This window comes from Astyanax mexicanus, chromosome 5, assembly GCF_023375975.1.
Source record: "Astyanax mexicanus isolate ESR-SI-001 chromosome 5, AstMex3_surface, whole genome shotgun sequence".
NCBI classification, from domain to species: Eukaryota; Metazoa; Chordata; class Actinopteri; order Characiformes; family Acestrorhamphidae; genus Astyanax; species Astyanax mexicanus.
Genome location: NC_064412.1, coordinates 12,935,751 through 12,957,001, shown reverse-complemented (window position 1 = coordinate 12,957,001; position 21,251 = coordinate 12,935,751). Strand labels below are relative to the sequence as shown.

General features: G+C 40.4%; 2 protein-coding genes across 10 annotated transcripts in view; one reads left to right on the top strand and one right to left on the bottom strand.

Moving 5' to 3' along the window:
• The window catches only part of lhfpl4a (LHFPL tetraspan subfamily member 4a), a 168,200-nt gene that overhangs the window by 61,483 nt on the left and 85,466 nt on the right, over positions 1 to 21,251 (top strand). The gene's annotated exons all lie outside the window — the stretch shown is intronic.
• setd5 (SET domain containing 5) overlaps positions 5,091 to 21,251 on the bottom strand; it is a 30,108-nt gene continuing 13,947 nt past the window's right edge. The window contains exons 2-25 of one of the 6 annotated variants that reach the window (XM_015606905.3): positions 19,975 to 20,241; positions 18,392 to 18,494; positions 17,635 to 17,909; positions 17,071 to 17,129; positions 16,783 to 16,967; positions 16,592 to 16,630; positions 16,154 to 16,399; positions 15,910 to 16,058; positions 15,590 to 15,707; positions 15,334 to 15,443; positions 14,975 to 15,227; positions 14,684 to 14,764; positions 14,377 to 14,589; positions 13,708 to 14,052; positions 13,192 to 13,437; positions 12,893 to 13,013; positions 12,520 to 12,782; positions 12,324 to 12,380; positions 11,504 to 11,998; positions 10,358 to 10,450; positions 9,401 to 9,684; positions 9,160 to 9,305; positions 8,487 to 8,584; positions 5,091 to 7,870 (exon numbers count right to left, since the gene is read on the bottom strand). In XM_015606905.3, the coding sequence (XP_015462391.3) occupies positions 7,274 to 7,870; positions 8,487 to 8,584; positions 9,160 to 9,305; positions 9,401 to 9,684; positions 10,358 to 10,450; positions 11,504 to 11,998; positions 12,324 to 12,380; positions 12,520 to 12,782; positions 12,893 to 13,013; positions 13,192 to 13,437; positions 13,708 to 14,052; positions 14,377 to 14,589; positions 14,684 to 14,764; positions 14,975 to 15,227; positions 15,334 to 15,443; positions 15,590 to 15,707; positions 15,910 to 16,058; positions 16,154 to 16,399; positions 16,592 to 16,630; positions 16,783 to 16,967; positions 17,071 to 17,129; positions 17,635 to 17,909; positions 18,392 to 18,494; positions 19,975 to 20,045 (4,647 nt within the window). In that variant the 5' untranslated portion in view covers positions 20,046 to 20,241 and the 3' untranslated portion in view covers positions 5,091 to 7,273. Of the gene's footprint in view, positions 7,871 to 8,486; positions 8,585 to 9,159; positions 9,306 to 9,400; positions 9,685 to 10,357; positions 10,451 to 11,503; positions 11,999 to 12,323; positions 12,381 to 12,519; positions 12,783 to 12,892; positions 13,014 to 13,191; positions 13,438 to 13,707; positions 14,053 to 14,376; positions 14,590 to 14,683; positions 14,765 to 14,974; positions 15,228 to 15,333; positions 15,444 to 15,589; positions 15,708 to 15,909; positions 16,059 to 16,153; positions 16,400 to 16,591; positions 16,631 to 16,782; positions 16,971 to 17,070; positions 17,130 to 17,634; positions 17,910 to 18,391; positions 18,495 to 19,974; positions 20,242 to 21,251 lie in introns of all 6 variants that reach the window. The other 5 variants (XM_049479580.1, XM_015606904.3, XM_015606907.3 and 2 more) reach the window with 5 other exon arrangements.

Sequence of the window (21,251 nt, the reverse complement as noted above, 5' to 3'; positions counted from 1 at the left end):
TAAATAGCATTTCAGCCGGCTCCGAGGGCCTCTAACACTCTCTAAATTAGCCTGCTCACATTAACAGGTATAAATCTCAGCTTATGTAACTGGCCGCCGCTCCAGGCTTTGTTCTTTCAGAGCGAGAGTGTTGTGTGCATGAGGAATAGAGGCAGAGAAGCAAAATCAGGCACTAGCTCAAAGCTATAGTGTGAGCGCAGAATATTATAAAGCTTTAAAGAGGAGAAAAGTGGCCTAACTAGTTGAGAAGTTAATGTGCATAACTTTTCGCCTGTCCTTCCATCAATCTCTCCAAGACATCACCGACCTCCAGGCTGGGTCTGCGTTTGGCGGATGGTTTGTGCTTTGATGTGGGCTGTCGGTTTAAATATCACCAAATAGTTGAACTAACATCACAAAACTCAGAGACCATCACAGAACATACTGGAACACCATGGCATTTTACCACACCACCTGAGACTCCAATAGTGCATTCCAACAGCATGATTTTCACATGCCTTGACCTCTAGAGAGGGAGGGCCGGCAAAATATTTAATAGAACTTTTCATTCGTCCAAAAACCAAAAGCTGTGGTCATACCATAAAAGCAAAAACCGAGACCAGACCAAAGCAAACGCTCAGACACAGGTATGGGCGAGCCAGCCAGGAGACGAAAGATGAGCAAGACCAAAGGGCCGCTTGGAAAAAAGCAAATAAAAAAAGAGAGCAACTGAGGAAAAAAAAATCGAATATAGCAAACAAGTAAGGTGCAAAGGAACTGGGATGTTTTTTTTTGCCGACATCTTCTCTTTCTTTGCTCTCAGTGCAGCTGTTGCTGAGCTTATAAAAGCCCATCTGTAGTGGCAGAACCAGAGCAGAGTGTGGGAGCAGTTAGAGAGAGAGAGAGAGAGAGCGAGAGGAAAAAGAGAGGCGAGAAAGATTTGCCCATACTGACAGGTCCAGCACTCGCCATCTGCTAACACTGAGAAAGCTGTCTCGTGCTTCAGCTTCGGCTTCAGCTTCCGGCTCCTCCAGCACCAACATCGTCCCTGAGAACAACCTGCTCACCTGCTGCCCCGACATCAGGCCAGCACAGCAACCTGCTCGACCACCTCAGAAACCTCCTCGCATTACACCCGCTGAAGACTCCAGAGAAACCTGTTATCTTTTAACTCAGTGTAGTTGTGAGAGAGACTATCGGTCTGTTGGATCAGCTCAGTGCTGATCAGTGCTCAGCTTTCCTCTCTACTAAGAGTGAGTTAGCTGCAGGATGACCACAGAGAAAAGCCTGTGCATCATAAAAGTGCTTTCATTGATCGTCTGCTTGGACATCAGTCTTACGTGGAACTGCAGAGGCGCGCAGGCTGCCATTTACCGTCACACAGGTACAGTATGATCATGATGGGCTTAAAGGGATTGGTAAAGCTTATTTGACCAAAAATCGTCACCTTTCCCTAAATATATTTAGATAACCAATATATAAAACACATGTTTTGTCCTTCAGTCCTCTTTTTGAACTGGAGCTGAGGCCAGTGTCCCTGCAAAGTAATCAAAAATAATTATTTCAATATCTGACAGTGATTGGAATCATATTATCTTTGATAGATATTTATTAATCAATAGAATATCAGCATCAGAGAGATGACTAGATTTGATTATGTATTTATGTCAAGTTTCCACAACTTTCTAGAGAGCAGTACTTTTTTCAGTACTTCTCTACAGGAACTTTGGACAAGCTGTTTGTGTGTGTGTGTGTCAGCAGTGAGTGCAATTTAAAGTAGCTGAATTAATGAATTAGGAAAGGGGTCCACAAACATTTGGTCCTGTAGTGCATGTTTGTGTGTTAGTATTTAGGACAAAATATGACAAAAAGCTTTAGAACAAAAAAAGAAGAGCTCTATCTCTCTTCTCAATGTTTCTCACTTTTTCACATTAAATCTGACCATGCTTTATATTGGTTCAAACTGTAATGTTAAAAAGACTAATAGAAAAACTCCATAAATATGTGGATTAAAGACAAGTGAAAGTTTAAAGTTTAGAAGATTTCTCTCTTCTTATGTAAAACTGGCATTTTTTTATTTAGCTTATTTTTGCATGACAGACAGCATATTTCTTTTCGTAAACTGAAATTCTCATCTCCGTGCATTGCTAGTTTTAAGTTTTAAGTGAAAAATAAATTTACAGATGTTTTATATTAGTGGGGGTGACATTTTCATGTTTAACCAGCTAAGAAAAAACTAAAAGGAGCAAACTTCACACAACATGATCCAGAGAAGGTTACATTATTTGAATCTTTCTTATGGTTTCTAACAATGCATTTATCTACTATTGGGACAGTTTTAGGAAAAACAGCACCAGTCAAAATTTGAACACACCTTCTCATTCAATGTATTTTTTATTTTCCTGCATTGTAAATAAATTATGAAGGCATCAAGACTATGAAGGATCACATAAGGAATCATGTAGTAACTTAAAAAAGTGTTAAACAAACCAAAATACTCTGAGCTCTTATCAGAGCTACTGTTAACTTGTGGTTTCTGAAACTAGTAACTCTGAGGAACTAATCCTGTGCAACTCTTGCTTATCCTTTCCTGTGGTGGTCATGATGAGAGCCAGTTTCATTTTTTTTTATGGTCTTTGCGACTGCACTTTTCCGGACTGGCTGACCTTTATTTCTTAAAGTATGTTTTTTTTTTTTGTTGTTGAGTAGTTCTTTGCATAAAATGAATTAGAACATTACACAAATAGAACAATTCACTGTATACCAACTCTACCTCTTCACCTCTTCTAACTCTTGACCAATTCAGCACAGCTGTTAACTGAAAGCCTGAATTCCAGGTGACTAACTCAGGGGTGTCCAAACATTTTTTTGTTGGGGGCCAGAAGGAGAAATATATTTGAAGTCACGGGCCACACTCTGTAATAAAACAAATAATGAAATATACCACTTTAAATAATACATTTTCCTGATTACTTTCATTTAAACACCATTTTACTTGACTTACTATCTTTATCTTTGATAGTGTTGTGTAAACTAAGATTTTTCAAATTGATGTTTCATTTCATGATGTCTCTTAATATTAAACTCCTTAATTACGGCAACTTTTAGACTCTTTGGCCCGTTTTTCTGCGCTAGAAATGCGCACTCTCTCCGCTTTTAGACTCTTTGGCCCGTTTCTGACACCTAGCGTTCAAACTTTGAATCTCACATTATAAAAACCTGCTTAACAGCAGGCCAACTTTCATTCCACTTCTAAAATACCTCGCGGGCCGCTCCAAAAAAGGAAACGGGCCGCAAATGGACCGCAGGCCGTAGTTTGGACACTCCTGCTCTAACTCATAAAACTGACTGAAAAAAGGCCAAGATGTGCAAAACTGTTAATCTAAGAATAAGGTTGAATAATCTAAAATATAAAACATATTCTGGTGTGTTTAAGACTTTTTAGTTTGCAAAATAATTCCATGTTTCTTTATGGTTTGGATGACTTAAGTATTAATCTACAATGCAGAACATTTTTAAACTATGAAAAAACTTTGAATTTATGGTGTGTACAAACTTTTGACTGGTACTGTACATCTGAGAGCACTTCACAATATGTGGGAAGTGTGCAGATTTAGGCAGACAAGCATTTTACACAGTGCTAGCTGTAGTAAAAGCTTATTTATTATCTATTACTTATTAGTTACATTCTCTTCGGTCAAATTACACACTTTCAGACACTAAACACGTCTCGGGTGATTCATTAGACTGGAGGGGAAGAGAGTGTAAATTTGCTCTGTAGTGGAGCAGACTGCAGTCACTCTATTTAAAACAGCTGTCCTGATATTTTGAGTAACTCTGCACTTGTGCACATTAAACACAGGACTGAAACCTCAGCACGAAAAATGATTAAAGCATCTGCCTCATTGCAGCACACTAAGCACAGCAGCTCCAGCGCATTATAATGCAGAGCTTCTGGCAGCCCTGCTTCTTAAATGAGGTAACAGCACCACCTGGTGGTCGAGCTGCCGCAGTGCTGGAGTTGTAAAAAAATAAATAAATAAATAAAAAGCATCAATTCGTTTCATTTTTCCTACACTCACCCAGGCTTGTGCAGGTATAACAACGAGCTGTTTGAAGCAGGACAGACCTTTTTCAGAGGATGTGATAAGTGCTACTGCTACAGCGACGGCTACGTCTGCTTTCCGTGAGTAACGCCATAATGAACACAATAAGCACAAGAAGTACCATTCTTCTTATTTACTTTAGCTTTAAATGAGAGCCTAAGCCAGCAATTCTCCATTGAGCAAAAATTAGTTAATAGATAAATGCAAGTTACTAGATAAACTGTAACTTATTTTCAATTAAAATATCTCAGTTTTCTCTATGCTGCATTTCCCAGGCCCACAACTCCAACCTCCTGGCCAAAGAAGTGCCAACGTGTGCTTACAGCGTGTGGCTTCAGGGTGGTATACCGGGATAACCCAGCAGTGGAGTGCCGTGCCTACAGCAGGATCTGGTGATTCCTTCCCTCATACAGCGTGAAAAAGAAACAGCGATGAGTTTCTGGAAATTATTTTCTTCTACAGTAACTTTAAAGATGCTATACATAAGATTTTACCATTTTAAAACTCCAGTCCATATTTCTCAAAATAAGAGTAATGTGAACAGCCTTTAAACTGATCAGTGGACTGGCAGGAAACTGTGGATAATGATTCCATTGGACAAAATGTCAATCTTAAAAGGGAATTTGAAACTCGTTTCATTTAGCTGATGACTAAAATCAAGCACTGCAAAGTTATATATAGTCATACTTTAAACAAAACAATCAGGAAACTTAATTCTGCGGTTTCATGGGTTGTAAAGTATGTAATTGTAAACTTTACCAAAGTCCTATTTTACCTAACAATACCATGCATGCACCCCTCCAATATTAATGTAATATAAAATTTATTAAACTATTATAAACCACTATGAATAACCTCTATAAATGTTTATGGTTTTACAATTTTAAGCTTACGTGTAGCCTCTTTAACACCAGTGCATTCAGTTTTCTTTAAACACCAGCACACGACTGTCCCGTTATTTTATCCTCTGTGTACGTTTCATTAAAACTATGGCCATTTTCAAAATACATTGTCATGAGTATTTTATTATCAAAATGCATTACATCTTTCCGCTTTCTGTCTTTTAGAAGAGGAGGAGGGGTCCAAACTGCTTTGTGTAAAAAATAAAATACAACAAAACAGAGATAATATTTTAAACTTTTTTCTTTTAAAGTGTCCAGTTTCCCCCCCTGGAGACCTGGAAATGAAGAATAAACCTTTAATCCCAGAACCAACTGCACACTTTCAACTGTTAACACAAACCCAAAAAGGAAATATCATGCGGCAAATTTAGTGTACTATATATTTTTTGGAACAGTATATAACACATTTTTTTATGCAAGTACACATGATCATACATAAATGAATTTTCTTGGTTGTTAACATTTTTTCTTCTGTAATTAAGGTGCTGGTAAATTTCGGGTCATGTAGTTTTTTTTTCCTCTGAAGTCTTCTGTGAAAGACAAACATTCATGTTAATCAGTGAGTACCCTCGTGTCTTTTCATAAATGGCGAAGGGGAACTCTTTGACAGAAAAAGGTCAAAATGTGTCCTAGAAGGTGATAAAATGAACCTGCCTGCACCCCCATCTCTGCAAGGTCCTGTGACCAAAGAAGAAAAAATATATATAAACAAACAAAAACCCTTTTTGTTTATTTCCAGGAAACTGCAGATTTAGTCCGTCTCAGGTCCACCCAACAGACAACCAAGACAAATACTACAGTTCCCAAAATGCAACAGACATTTCTGTTACATTTTCGTGTGATATTCAGGTCCACTCCGCTGGTCACCATGGCACAACTTTGTGACATCACTGTGTGACGAATATCGGACAACAGACAAAAGTACAGCATTCTGTCAGAAAACAGACACTTCTGAAAGCAGCACTTTGCATTAAAAAATACTTAGTATGAGACCCCAGCAGCTATCTTTTCGATTTTGTTTTTTCTCCTAATCAAACCATTCAGCCACGTTTCCTCTCGCCTTCCCTTCAGTGGCGTGCGGAATGCAAGGATTGGTCAAAGGGAGAGAAAAATAAATTCTCAACAATATCAAAATAAAAAAATCCTGCAGGATTCAAAAACTGTTTGGGGAACAAATCCTATAACGGAGTAAAAACAATATTTCTGCAGCTTACGTTTCAAAACAGTCCTGTGCATTCCTAGTCACCAAGGTTTTCACAACAATTACTATAACCCCATTTCAAACAAAATGAAAATAAAACCAGTCCCATATGACAACCATATCTTAGAACAGGCTGATAGTGGGAAAACATGACACCGGGTTTCAAACAACCCTAAAATCAGTTCAAACAAAAAACTGAGCTAACTGCAGCACCATAAGATCTGTGGTTGTCAAGTATTACAGAGTGAGTCTACAGATGTGGAGAGACCACCAACAAAAACTAAACAAAAACCAGAAGATTTATTTAAAGAGACTACAAACGAAAACTGCAAAGGGCCAATCTGACCCACTTGTGTCTCCTAGAAAACTAGCGATTGACAAGTTGACTGACTTTATTTGAATGGAATGATTAAGAGGAACGGGCGCTGAGTAAATGGATTTTTCCAAAAAAGCTCTAACGGATGAAACTAACGAACTCTTCTCTTAAAAGGGGGAAAAAAAATAATAATAATATTAATAATTAAAAAAAAAAAAAATCTGTGGATAGTCCAGTGGACAGATCGGACTGAAAGAGCAAACTGAAAAGCACCAAAAGCTCTAGCTGATCTAAGAGGATACAATTTGGTTGTAAATCATTAGCCGGGCTTTTTTTTTAGAATTACTTCAGCGTTCAGGTGTCTGAATCAATCTACACATTTTTTTCAACTTTACATGTCTTAAAAGAACCTGGATCAATTTTAAAATTACATGATTTTAATCTGGATTCCTCACAGATTTCTAGGTGCTGTTTAATTTCCACTGATTCCAAGATCATAGTGACGTCCACATTAGACTACATGAACAATGCAGAAATGCAGTTTTTTTGGTGAAAGAGAAAAAAGAAAACAGAAAAAAAAGGAAAAGAGAAAGTAAGAATAGAAAATGATCGTTATAAGAGGTGGAGTCCGTCCTCCTCAGGTCTGTACATCAAATCCCTTGCCCTAACCCAGAGTCTTCCACAGGTTTGGAGGTGGGGATGGTGACAGACACACACACACAAACACAGTCTTACCCATTCACACACTCACACAAACATGCTTAGGGTCCTAGTAGGTCCCGGATTGTGTCCGTACCCCTGATCCCTGCATAGGGGGCTGCTGTAAATGTCGCTGCGGGTAATGCTGCGTGCCAGAGGCCGAGAGAAGCCTGGAGCTGGCCTGCAGCACTGCCTGCCCCGGGCTGCCTGGTTTTAGGCTTCGCACTGTCGCAGGCTGGGCTAGTCTGGATCCATGTGAAGGCTGGCTGCAAAGGGCAGCGCTGCTGTCTGTTTTGGGGTGCCCCTGGCCTCTGGAGGACAGGCTAACAGACCCTGACAGAGTGCTGTTCAACAGGCTGGCTTTGAGATGGCTGCCAGGGTAAAGATGCGCCACGTCCATCGCACTTCCTCCACTGCTGCTGTGGTGGTGCAGGGCTGTCTGTCTGGAGTCTACTGAAGAAGAAGAGGGAGCTGATGAGGAGAGTGCATCCTGGGGTAGAGAAGTGGGCGTGCCCAGTCGTGACTGATGGTAGCCCTGAACTACTGAGGAAGAGGAGGGTGAAGAGGAGGTGCTGAAGGCAGGACAGAAGGGAGAAGAGGAGGAGCTCTGCTGGTGGTAGGCGGGGCTTTCTAGATGTTGATGGGATTCCGACAATTGAGGCGGCACCTGAAAAATACCATGACCCAATGTTAATGTCAGTGCACTGGTGCAATACTTACATCACAGCATGTGCAGTGTCATAAACATCTCCTTTAAATGAATGTATTTTCCATTTTCACTATTCTCATTTTCTTCAATAAAAACATAAAAATTCCTGTTTTTTAACACTGTATGACATTATTACACTGTCCCTTACATTTTAAAAATGTAAAAAGGCATTAATTAAAAGCATATTTAAAACCTATTTTGGCTGTTTTGTTTCCATTTACATCCTAAAACAGGATTTTTGATTTGTTGCAACAATATGCAGTTAGGAATCATGCTAATGCATATAAAGAAAATAAAGCAATTTTGTTTTGCCATTAGTACTAAAAAGCCCTAGACAAAGTGTACACAGTAAAAAATATTTCACATTTAAATTAGAAACACCAACAACTCTTTAACTATTTCTCTGGTCAAACAGACTCAATGCAATAAAAGGTTTATTTCTTATTTCTTATATATCTTTTTAATTGGAGTAGATGTGTTGGAGCAGAAAAACATTCATTCAACACAGGCCCCATAGGTACTTCACAACCAGGTTGATGCCTCAAGCTAAATATTCTGAGTCATGTAATTTTACCTGATGCGGATGGACAGACGGGCTGTACCTCTGGGGACTCCTCAGGGGGGAAGCCAAAGATGAACTCTGGAAATCATACCTATCCCCTTCCACTCCATCTATGACCACACACACAAACAATATCTCAATTAAAATAATGACAAGTACAAAGAGATTACCTTTGATTACTGATGGTATCAGGCTGACATTAGTAGAATATCATGAATCACTAAAAACTGTAACTGTAACTGTTTCCCCACATTGCTCCTCTGAAACATTCTTATTGAGAGTTGTTGCGAAAGATGCACTGTTACGTACATAACATATGAAAGGCCAGCTTCTGATGCAGTGTTTCTGTTAACTAGGTCAACTATCAGGAACTCTATTTTATAATAACAAAATGATTTTAAAATTCACTACTGAGTATTTTTTGTCTACTAACATAAAGGTACCAGCCCCTAAAACAGTAAGATTCCAGCCTTTAAATAATATTAAGTGTTGCTTTCAAATCTGGGATATTTTTTCATTCCCTGCAGTTAACAATGTAACTGTTCGTAAACTAAAACTGCAAAATTAATCCAAATTCAGATTTCAGGCAGTAAGATGTGCAGGACATGTCTATTTTCTGTGGAGTACATATTGATGCATATCAACACATAACAGAAAAAAAAAGTTAAACGTAGCCATGTCGTACCTGTATCCTTGTCTCTGCCACTGCTGTGCTCACTCACACCACCCTCAGGCCTTTTAAGAACTCGATCCATTTTCATGTTGCCTCTCAAAACACGCTCTAAAACTCCCTGCCCCTCTCTTAATCTCTCTACAGATGTTGGCACCATCCTGAAACAAAAGCAGAACACATTAATCTCTATTCAAATTTCATGTGCATATTCTTATTTGATCATGTGCACATATTCTTCATATTCACTACTCACCACTGGCTGGATTCTGGAGCGCGGGGGCCGGGGTGTTGAGAGTGGTTTGCCATGCTGGAGCTGAGGTCCGGAGGACTAACCTCCTCTATCTGTGGGAAGGCCTGGTGGGCGGGAGAGGAGAAGGAACTGTGTGGGGAGGCAATGGGCTGCAGGAGTGAGCGAGGCCCACATGGGGATTCTGCACTGGTGCAGAGAGAGCTAGGACGAGTGGGGGTACCCATTATGCCTCCAGGGTCGTGGTCCCGTGTCCCCTGCTTCCTCTTTCTGTACTCCAGTAAAGAGACCTGGAGAGGGAGAGAGTGGAAATACACATGTGAAAATTTGACATTGAGACCGGTGTTGTAGAGCTGCACAGCACGCTTCAACGCATAACCACATGCACAACAATACATTTTAGACAATATCCAGGATGTAACATATCACCATCCATTGGTTCAATGAAAATGAGAGTGGTACAGCATGCAGAGGTAACCATCACCGGTTCAGTTTAACCAAACACCACCATCTGTTTACCGACTACATGTACATCAAATATTGCACCACTGTTAGATGAAGCTGTCATGATGAGAAACTTTTCTACATTTTTTTGTTTAGTTTTTCAACCCATTACAATGTACCCTCATCCAAGCTTACAAACACACACACACACACACAGACTGTCAAAGTTCCACAAGGCAAACATCTTAGTACATTTGATTTAAATACATCAAATAGACCTTCATAAAAACAATCATCAATTCATTAAAAATGTACCAAAGGTACCAACAGCGCAGGTCATGTCAATTTTAACACATGAATGATGCACATGTGTATGTCTGTGAAAGAAACAGTACACAATGGTTTTATGCATGTTAAAGGGATTTGGGGCAGTATAGGGGACAGAGGCGCATTGTATGCTAATGCAAAACAATATCCACATGCACACTTCTAGATGGAGGCCATGTATGTAATATTCACCATATTCTGCCCTGGCTTGAATTCGCCCCTTACAGTTAGTGCCTGGTAACCAGGCAAGCCTGACAGCTGACTAACGCCACTTCCAATGGCCCTCTGCCTTGAAAAAAAGTGGAAAAGAGAAGACTTTGCAAAATTTTCAGGGGAAAACTGTTTGAGGAATGCATGAGGTATGAGGGAACAGGAAAAAGAGGAAAGTGGGGAAAGAACAAACCATAGGCAGGAACCTTTCACCCCGATTTGGCTTTATATACAAAGAGAAATTAAGTAAACATGAGAGATGTAATATTATGCAAGAATCCACATTTTATAAAATATCATTCTTTAGTGTTTATTTAGACACCTAGTTTTTAGATATTGAAATGTCATGATCGGCAATAACTTGTTCTATCAAATTGCTGTATTAACCTACAATCACGAATGCACTTTCTTTCACATTCAATTAAATGTATAAACTGATGGAAGACAAAACCAGTCATTATGGATTTCAGTTATTTTATCGGATAAGGTTTAACTGTGGAATTGTGCCAGGTCTGTCGAAGGAAATTCTAAAAATTACAGAACAGCCCAAAGTCTGCTTTTCATACTCTTTATCACTCCTCATTAGCAAGGAATAATAAGCTCTCACTGTAAATGAGCTTTCTCTCTCTTCCCTTTACAGTAATGTCCAAGGAGCCCAGTTAAGCCTGCAGACTTTAAAGCTCAATAGAGAAAGGCATTGCTTTGACCTTTTTGTATGCCAGGAATTTTATTTTAAATATTATAGAATGTAGTTTTAAGAACCTCTGCCATAAGGTGTGTAACTGGTAAGATAATGTTAACTGGCTTTACATTTTTCTGCAAGTAACCAGCTCAAGAAGACAAAATCAAACAATTAACGCAAATATAAATCTTTAAAATAAAACTAAAACGTGTCTGATTTGCTTCCATAGTTTGTTAGCTTCCAGCATTTGCTACCTAGATTAGCCTTATAGCTTAAACATAAATATAATGGAGTAACAGACAGAAAATGTATCTTGTTAAAGAAAATGGTGATTAGCTGTGAGACTAAAGCAGAAACCATGTAAATCAGATTTATAATCAAAGCTGCTTATTTAAAAATAGAAAGAAAGGTGCATATTGTTGACATCCGGAGGGGTGTGTACTTGCCTTTTTCTTCTGTGGTGGGTTGCTGGTATGAGGTGGTGTTCCACTTTCTGGGTAGCTGCCCCCGAAGTAAGGCTCTGGGAAGGGCGAGAGAGAACCCGAGCCGGTCTCTGCGTGCAGAGCCTGGCCACTCACAGCACTGAAGTAGGACTCAGCAGGAGAAAAGCTGCCCTCTGACTGTGAGTGGCGCCGGTCAGTGACAGGGCCAGTGGACAGGTTGGCGTTGAGGGGAGAGCAGGTGTAGATGAGGTTAAACTCTGTCCTAAAGACCTGCTCTCGGGCCTGAGCCTCATTCGAACGTGAACCCAAGGAAGCATCACTGGTGTTGGAAATCGGGCCTGGAGTGAGGGAGTTTACACCTCCAGACACACACAAAGAGTCTGAGAGAACCAGAGGAAAGTCTTCAGACACAGGTGTGGGACTGCCTAGGCTGGAGGTCATTGAAAGGTCAGGAAACGTAGCGATCCGTGGCGTATCAAAGTCTGGCCGCAAACAGGGCTAAAGAGAGTTAAGAGATTGTCAGACATGAGATACACTGTTTTTTTTATGAATTGTAGTTAAGTGCATTAACACAGTATAGTACTACAAACCTTTATACTTTAGTATATAACACTAACTGGATCAAAGAAATCTGATCAACAGTAATGAGATATACACTCTACCCTTCTATATGCTGATATCACATAATTATTACATAGTCAGTTCTTTTCAGCACTCTGACAAAGCTAAAAATTAAAGTACCTAATTATATGAAACCTGTGACTGAAATTATTTAATATTTTTACATACATTTTAGCAAACTAAATTCAAAGTTATGTCTCACCTCTGGTGAAAGAGACTCTGATCTGTGTACAGGAGACGTCTCGGGAGATGAGATGTTCTGTGGAGGAGCGCATGTGGAGTAAATTAGAGTTAATACAAGTAAAGTTCAGATTTCAGTGAAGTGGACTAAGCTACAGATTGCGCAGAAGTCTATCTGAACCAGAGTCAGAAAACATATTATAAATATCCATATTTACCTCAAACTGCAGAGGTGTATTGCAGCGGCTGGCGGGGAGAGAGGGGAGTGGGGAGTAAGGGAGCATAGCGCCATTCTGCCTCTCCTCCTCAGCCCCTAAATACAGCGAGCAGGAGGTGAGGAGTGGGTGCAGGGAGCTGACTGAGGGATCTGAAGGGAGTGGCGGTGTGATGGGAGACAAAGGTCGCAGCAAAAGTTCAGAAGGCGGGGCCACCGTCTCTGGGGCATACTTCGACTTCCTCTTTTTAAAGGGTGCAGTCAGCTCTGTGCAAAGAAAAACATAGTGAGAGAAAGAAGAGGCACTAGAGAATGCCATAAAAATACCCTTAATAGGAACCATCGTTTGTGTGAATGAACTATGACCATTTCTTTACCAGGTCTGGAGGTAAGGGAGGTGGTGCTGCTGCTGTTACTTTGGTGTGAAGAATTGGACTCTGTTCCATCCTCCATGGAAAGAGACGACATGCTCTCATCCTGCGCCTGCTTTATCCACCTCTACTCAAAGATAGTAAAAAGAACATATATATATGACAAATGTTGAGCATTCCCATTTATGCAATATTTAATACACTAACAGAAAGAAATGGAAATATAAAAAACAGAAAACAAACAAAATAGCCCAGGTTTTACAACGAAACTTAACACAACCAGTAGTCAGTCATCCCTTGCTCACCTTCTTGCAGGAGCCATATGCAGGGTCAACAGTGAGTGGCCGGCGTCGTCTCTCTGGGTTAAAGGGTGAGCCAAAGCGGATGTAGTGTTTGGGGGCGGTGCAGATGAGAGGGGAGTGCGAGAGGCCTGGCAGCATATTGAGCGTGGTGGCCAGCACGGTGGGGTCAGTTGTGATGCGCAGTGGCCGTTCTACAGGTTCCTCGACACGCTCTGGCGGCTTATCATTCAACCACTCAGTCACTAGGTACTGAAAACAAAAGAGCAGAGGTCAATAGCAGTACAAAACTGTTACACAGTTATAATTACTACACACTAATACTGCTCATCATTATCAAATCATTTTTATAGGCGCCATATTTTGCTTTCTCTGCACCAGCATATCTGGTTTACCTCAAAAAGCTGAAAATAAAAAGAGTGTCCGAGCAGACACAGAGCAGAAAACTGCTGTTTTGATTTACATCATTTTAGCTTAGACTGAAAACGCCCCCACTAGACAGTGGAGACAACAAATCCTTACCTTTTTTGTTTTGGGGTATCTGACACCGGCCTTGTTGCCAAGTCCAGCAGAAGCTAGTCCACAGCCATCTCCATCCAGCAGTTGCCCAGGACCTAAAGCCCCGTCCCCAAGCCCCAGCTCCCCTGGGCCAGCCGCGCTACCACCCTCATCTCCTCCAGCTGCCCCTGCCTCTGCTGCCTGCTGAGCCAGCAGAGCCTGCCGCTGCCTCCGTGCCCGCTGGGCTGAACCTGAACGATAGCGGGAAATGCGGCTCTTGGGCCGCGGTTTTGAGGAACGAGCTGGGGGAGGTTTTGGGGCAGCAAGAGGGGTAGAAGGGGCCTTTTCTGACTCTGCTGATGCTGGGTCCTAAAAGAGAAACAGGGAAATAAATAAAAACAGTGCAAGGGAAAGGAGTGCTTTTAAATACATATGGGTTTTACCATCGGTTTAGGTAGCTGCTTCAGAGTAATGTATAGTAAAATAAATGTTTATTTGGTTAAATAAAATCCATAAACTGTTTTAAAAAAATACTGTGCTTTGTTTTCATTAATTATTGGAGAAGCTGTAACACAGAAGTGTCAACTAATGTTGCTTTCACTACATATAAGACAAAGAAGCTGCAGTAAACTGATCAAACTCAGGTATGAATTAATGGTAAAAACAGAGAGGAGATGGAGACAGTGAACTCACATGAGCAAAAGACGTCCGCCGTGTGCAAACTCCCATGTTTAGAACAGGGTTGGCCACTATGGGAGATGAAGACCCACCGTCCTCCGGGTCCAATCCTTCCAGTTTGGTGTCATCTGACCCAACCCGCTCCATGCCCTGAGAAACACGCTTCCGCCTCCTCTCCAAATTCTCAAAGACATGCATGATGGCCTCAGCTTTCCGGTCCTCTCTTGACTACAAGATAGAACATGGGTTACAAGGAAAGATTAAATATTTCACAATCATTACTGACTGGAGGAAATGGGAAATTGACTGTAGTCCTGCTTACCCGTCTACTTGATATAAGGGCTCCATTCTCATCTACCTCCTCTTGTCCATCCTCTTGCTTCATTCCATCAATCAGACCCTCCTAAAGAAGCAGAACAAAATCATAAGAATAACCACCATATTGACAACAATGAGATACCTGTAATGACCTGTAAAAATGAGAACAGTCCAGAATTCATGTCCCATATCTCTCCTCTTTTCAGTCAAACTTGAGTTTTGGTTTAGGTTATATAAATCCTGTGAAAAAGCACTGGCAAGCACCCACTGGGTTAGCTCCATGCCATACACGCACCTCTGTATCACTAGCTCCTTGTGCCTCCCCATGTTCATCAAGTAGGTGGTTGCTATCGTCAGACACGCCTCCAAAGCCTCCACTCCCTTCTAATTCTCGCCGTCGTGCTCGCCTTCTGCGAGTCTCTGCCCCTGGCATGGTAGGCAGTGGGTGCTGTGTTGGAGGCAGCATAGACTCTGATGGGCTCTGGTTATGTTTCTGCACCGGGCAGTTCTGATTGCCTTTATGACATGCACAGTCCACCTTATAGTTACTGCAAAAGAAAACAAGACAGAACAGTCAAAACACAGTTGTTTACACAGTAAGGTAATCATGTCTGCAGAAATTACTGCTATGACAGAAATAAAGCTTAAACTGACCAGCTGTTAAACTCGTAGTCAAAGCCGATTGTAACCTCAGAGTCTTTTGAAATCCGTGTTACGGCATAGATACACAAATGAATCATACCCTCTGCAATCATGTGTCGTACCTGTGTGGGTAAGAACAAAAATGACATGAACTTTCCAATACAGCTTATCACCAAGGTGAAGCCAAAATTAAGTGACTTATTACAAAACCATATTTTCATCTGTATCTAGAGCAGATCTACTGATCAATCCTCCACTCTCTACCAACCTCAGCATTGGGCGTACAGGATCTCCTGATGAAGCGAGCATCATTTCCAAATGTCCGAGCATCCACACACATCTCTGTCTCATTAAACTTCGAGTAGAACAGCACAAATGGGTACGGCCTGAAGAAAAGAAGCGCAAACAGCCATTATAGGTCTTAACATAATAGAAATAAGTCATAGATAAGTCATAGACTATATATCCAATGAATTCTACTTCAATTCAGTGTTTAACACTACATTATCATAAGAAATATAATAACAGTACAATACAGTAGTGAATCGCAGATACTGCTGTACACACACATTACACAAAAATACTTACTTTTTGAAGAAGTGACCATTGACTTCGAACTGCTGTTTAAGCATGACTTTGCCTCTGTACTCAATGATAAGCGTGTCAAACTCCAAGTCACGCGCTGCTCGCAGGATCTTCCGGTGTTTTTGGACACGCGTTACACGACCCAACTGTAACTACACAGACACACATTTTATTATGCTGCCCAGCCTGTCACGAGCCAAAAATAAAACAAGTTGTGCGTGCTTTTTCAACAGAAGCGGCACTGTACCTGCATCTGAGAGCTGAGCACGGTGTTGTTGCAGGCCAGCTCTGTGCGATTTATGGTGTCCATGGTGAGTGCTGATGGGCTCTGCGAGTTCTTGTTAGCAGAGTGGTGGAGTTGAAGGAGCATTTGAACATCAGCGCTGTACTGATTGGCCAGGGCCTCCTCGTACTGGTCAGTCCACTGACGGATACGCGTTTCCCAGCCCTCAGCTGTGTTCTCATCCAACACATTTGCCTCGCTCGTTGAGTTCTAAAGTGAAAAGAAAAAATTAATCAGATCATTCTGGCAATGTTACATTTGAAGGAATGACAAAGTCAATGACAGAAGAAAAACAAACAAAAAAAAAAAAAACAACTAAAATGGCCCTAACAAGTCAAAGTCACTAATAAGTGCTCTCTGCTTAGGAACACAGGTATGAACTGTGACTCCAGGGTTTCTTACCTTCATTCTCAAGGATTTTCTGGAACCTTCTCTAAAGGCCTGTAGATTGAAACAAATTTGATCAGCAACAAAATTGAAACAAAATTGGTACAGTATATGGGATGTGATAAAGCAGTTGTATAGTACTCAGTATGACCCTACATCACTTAGCTTTGTGGCTTTATCTGTGCCTTTTATGTGAGCATGCTTACCTTGACCTTTTTTGCTTTAGGGGTAGCTCGTGATTTCTCAGTGCTCTTCTTCCTCTTTTTGGCTTTGCTGCGTTTGACTCGGTTGACGGTGAGGGTGATGCTGGTGGGTGTGTGCTGAGTGGCTGTGTATGACACTGTGGCAGCAGACACCTCCTCATCTCCACTTTCTGTAGCGCTGCTCTCTCCTACTGTCAACGCAACACACAGAGAACCCATTATTGGAAGGGCATACAAACAAACCAACAAAACTTACAAGATTGTGTCTTATGTGTCTGTTGTTTCTCATACCTGACACATTGTCTGCTTTCCGACGCTGTCCATCCAGCCCTTTCCTCCTATCCAGACCCCTGTACACACCATAACAGTGAAACAGTCAATCAAATGTTGCAGACACACTGCAAGATGGTACTGACATATTCAATTACATGTTTTAATTAACGTTTCCATTTTATATAATCATAAAAGTAATTTTTCGCTGTTATTATTATAATTACTAATATTATTATCCTACACATTTTTATATTCATCATTACTATATATTACTGTTAACACCCCATTTATAATTGTAAGCAGAAGTGCATGTATCATTTTAACTATTTGATGTTATTTTATATTATTTGACGTCATTATTTGAACCATAACTTTTTAAACCATTTTTTACCAGCAAAAAATGTTGATATGAAAACTTAGACGCAACTACGTAATTTGGTAGGACATTATATAACTATTCTTCAAAAATTATGAAATATGACGACTTCTAAGAGTTTACAATTGCTGAATTAACATTAACACAGGAGGTCACCAAAAGCTATGCCACAATAGTACAGTTTGTAGACCTGTGCTCTTCCTTACCTGCAGCTCTCACATTTGATGAGGTAGCCGTCCGACATGAGGCGGCACTGGCACCAGCCTGCCGGAACGGCACCCTCTTCCTCCTCAGATGAGCTCTCGCTGTCGGCTGAGTTGTCAGGGTCATTGTCATGAAAACGCGGTCGGGGACGGCCCAGGGCACCGTTAAGTTCCAGGCGAGGAATGATGGTCTGAGAGAGCGGGGAGGCAGGAGGGGTAGGAGGGGGCGGCGCTCCATAGTTATGATCCTGACAACACACAACGGAAGACTGTTGCATCTTCAAACAATGGTGTTCAGGCATGAGAGAAAGAGAGGAGAGAGGACGAGAGAGAGAGAGAGACAAAGGAAGGGAGGGGGTCAAGAAGGAAGCAGGGAAAGAGAAAGGAGGAGGTGGGAATGAAAATAAAACGTGGCATTCAAAAATCATGCAGGATTAAGCAGAGTGGTAATTGAACATGATTGTGAAATGCTTGGTGCAAGACAACTTTAAAATGTAGTACGTAAACATCTATGCATTTCACAATATGCAAATTATTAACAATACAGAAGTGACAAGCTATCATTAATTAAAAGCAAATAATATATTACTTTAAAACATAGTAAAATTACACTGTAACAGCAGAAACCATGTAAATCTCACTAAAATATGCCAAAATAAACTATAAAAACTGTATTTTTCTTTTGTAAAATATATCAATGCATGCAATCCAATCTAATTTTTGATAAAGCAGCACACAATGCGAATGAAGCAATACTCACAGCATAAGGTAGGCCGCGGTAGCCATGATTCTGTGCGCTCCCACAGCTGTGGTTAGAGTATGTCTTCTCATTCACTGCAGGGCTCGCTTCCACTGACTCAGGACTGAGAGGAGCAAAAGAGGGACTTTAGAGAGTGTGACTAAATGTAGTTAGAAAACTATAAATAAAAACAGAACATCAGTACTGACCCAATGATCTAAAAAGGTTTTCAGAGGCCGATATAATTAAGAATACCATGATACAATGTATTCATCTTCTGAACAATTTCTCACCCAAGACATTTGCAGAACTGGCCACTAGGTAGCAGTACAGCTCTAAAAACAAAACGCATATACTGTTCTAAAAGAAGGGATGTTATGGTCCTCTTATGTAACCTCCAACGCCTACCAAACATTAACTCTTCTCCTTTTTAACAACAGTACGCCCTGCAAGCTACAATAGACTAGGCCAGTTTCACCATCTTTGTTTCTTTGTGCCATATATAGTCAATCCACCAACCAGTTTATTGTTTAACAGGTAAACAAAAGATGAATTTATCTGTACATTAAATGTTGTATAAAATGTTTGAGACAATGTAGTATAATCCAGGATATCTATTTTTGGCAGCCCTTTATGGCGTTGCTATATAGCATCCCCAAAGGTTACAGGGTATGACCATCCCATACCATCTCTCACATAACATTACAAATCTGATTTTTTTTGTTTTGTTTTATTTAAACATAGATTCCCCCCCCTATTTTTAACAAACTGCAAAACTGCAAAAACAAAAAACAAATTTTTACTAGTCTATATATTGTGTCTTCTATTTAATTTTGTATAAAACATTTAACAGTTTCAACCCCATATTTGTGCTGCTACTTAGCTCCACTATGTTGCAGGAAAGGTCAAATCTGTTACTGATTTTGGCTTTGTTGGAATGACTTAAAAGCACTGTGGTTTATTGATGGTTTGTCCACTTTCAGTCACATTATGCTGAACCTCAAGTACATGGGGGTTAAAATCTTCCATAATAAAACAAGCACAATAGTGTCAAGCAATTTACACTGTTCACACTTCCCTGTTGGATTTAGTGCCTCCAGATAAAGAATGTTAACTGGTTCATTAAAATGAATAACAGACCACCATTTTTAAACTACCATTTTTGAAAAAAAAAAAAAAAAAAACAATAATGTTAGATTTCACACTTCTTAATATTAATTAATTAAATTCTTTTACAATCACGACCAAAAGGTCTTTGCCAATCCTTCAAAGTATGCTAGATGTCCTATCTATCTTTTATGCCCTTAACATTGCATTCATGAAGAGCAACAAGGCTATCTGTTTGATTGTTTGCTCAATTCAGCATTGTCAGAATGTTTTATGAGGTCGACATCTAAAATATATCTGTGACAAACATTTACAAATAAATTAAATACATATTCAAATTAAATACTAAATACTCTAATCTTTTTAGGTTTTAGAAACATGAATGCATACTGTCTGAAGGCCACCTCGAATATTCTAGTAAACCTCTAGCTCTGCATTCTTCCCATTCACAAGCATGCATGCACATGCGCGTGCATACACACACTTGCAGTACTCACTCTGATCCGGCGGCCATGTCTGTGTATGGTGTCTCAGGTGTGGTGACTCCCAGTGCGATTGCTATGCTCATGACTTCAAGCACAGCGCCGCGGGGGAGGGGGAAAAGGGGGAGGGAGGGGGGGATAGGGATGGAGGGACAGGGGGAAAGGAGGAGAGGAGGGGAAGGGAGGGAAGAGGGAATCACGAGGTCCGGATGGCAGCGACAGACCACTCCAGAGGTGGGGCGCCGCAATGCCACTCACAGCACCGTACGCACATCAGGAAACCTAGAGAGAGGCAAAGAGAGGAAAAGAGGAGAACTAGGCATGAATTAATGAATATTGTTACATACAGTCCGTTTAACAATAACAGGTCAAATGTATATTGCTATTTTGCAATATTACTCTTTACAAGAACTGTGCCATAGCTGTCTTTCCCCTTGTATATCTCTTATACCGTAAACACCCGTTTTAAAAGTGCTGCCGTCATCCATCACAGAGGGGAATTCCAAAAAACGGTCAAGTGGGGGCACAGAGGCTCAGTTACACTTAGAGTTAAACACGTGCTCAACTGATGGCCAGCAAAGCAAAAGCAAAAATCCTGATCAGAAACTTTTGGCTTTCTACAGATACGTTACAAAAGGTTTGGAACACAACACTGCAAACACACAAACCACACACTTTTAAACAATGACCTCACTCTAAAACTATTCGTTCGTGGTCCAGATCTACTTCCTGGAGCTGACCAAAACTTTACAGTAGCCTCTTTCTGTAGTAATATAATAAATCAACAGGCAAAAATATGTTCTCCACCTGTGGCTTCAGAGCCATAGTCCTTCAAATTATCTTAGCTTTCTAGCTTAACAGTCTCGAAATAATTACCTCACTGGAGGTCTAAGAGCAGCACATTTACTATGCAGGGCTGAATGCAGGGAATATATTCTTACTTGCTGCAGATATTAATCATTATACAGCTTTAAAACAATTGATCCCACAACTCATTTATGCTTACAAAACAAAAACAACTCACAGAAGAGCAACAAAGGTTAATATAAGTAAATGTAAATGTACATATAAGTATATGTAAATTAAACACTAGAGCTGGCTAATACAAACAAAAACCTTGATAGGTTTCAAAGAAATGGCAATATACAATATGATACGATAAACATTAACATTTACATTCAGTATTATTAGAAACATCATAAAAATGTAATATAACTGAACTTAGAATTTAATTGTTGTTTGAAATTAAAAGACCAGAATGATGTCATCCACCAGAAACAACCCATTTACTT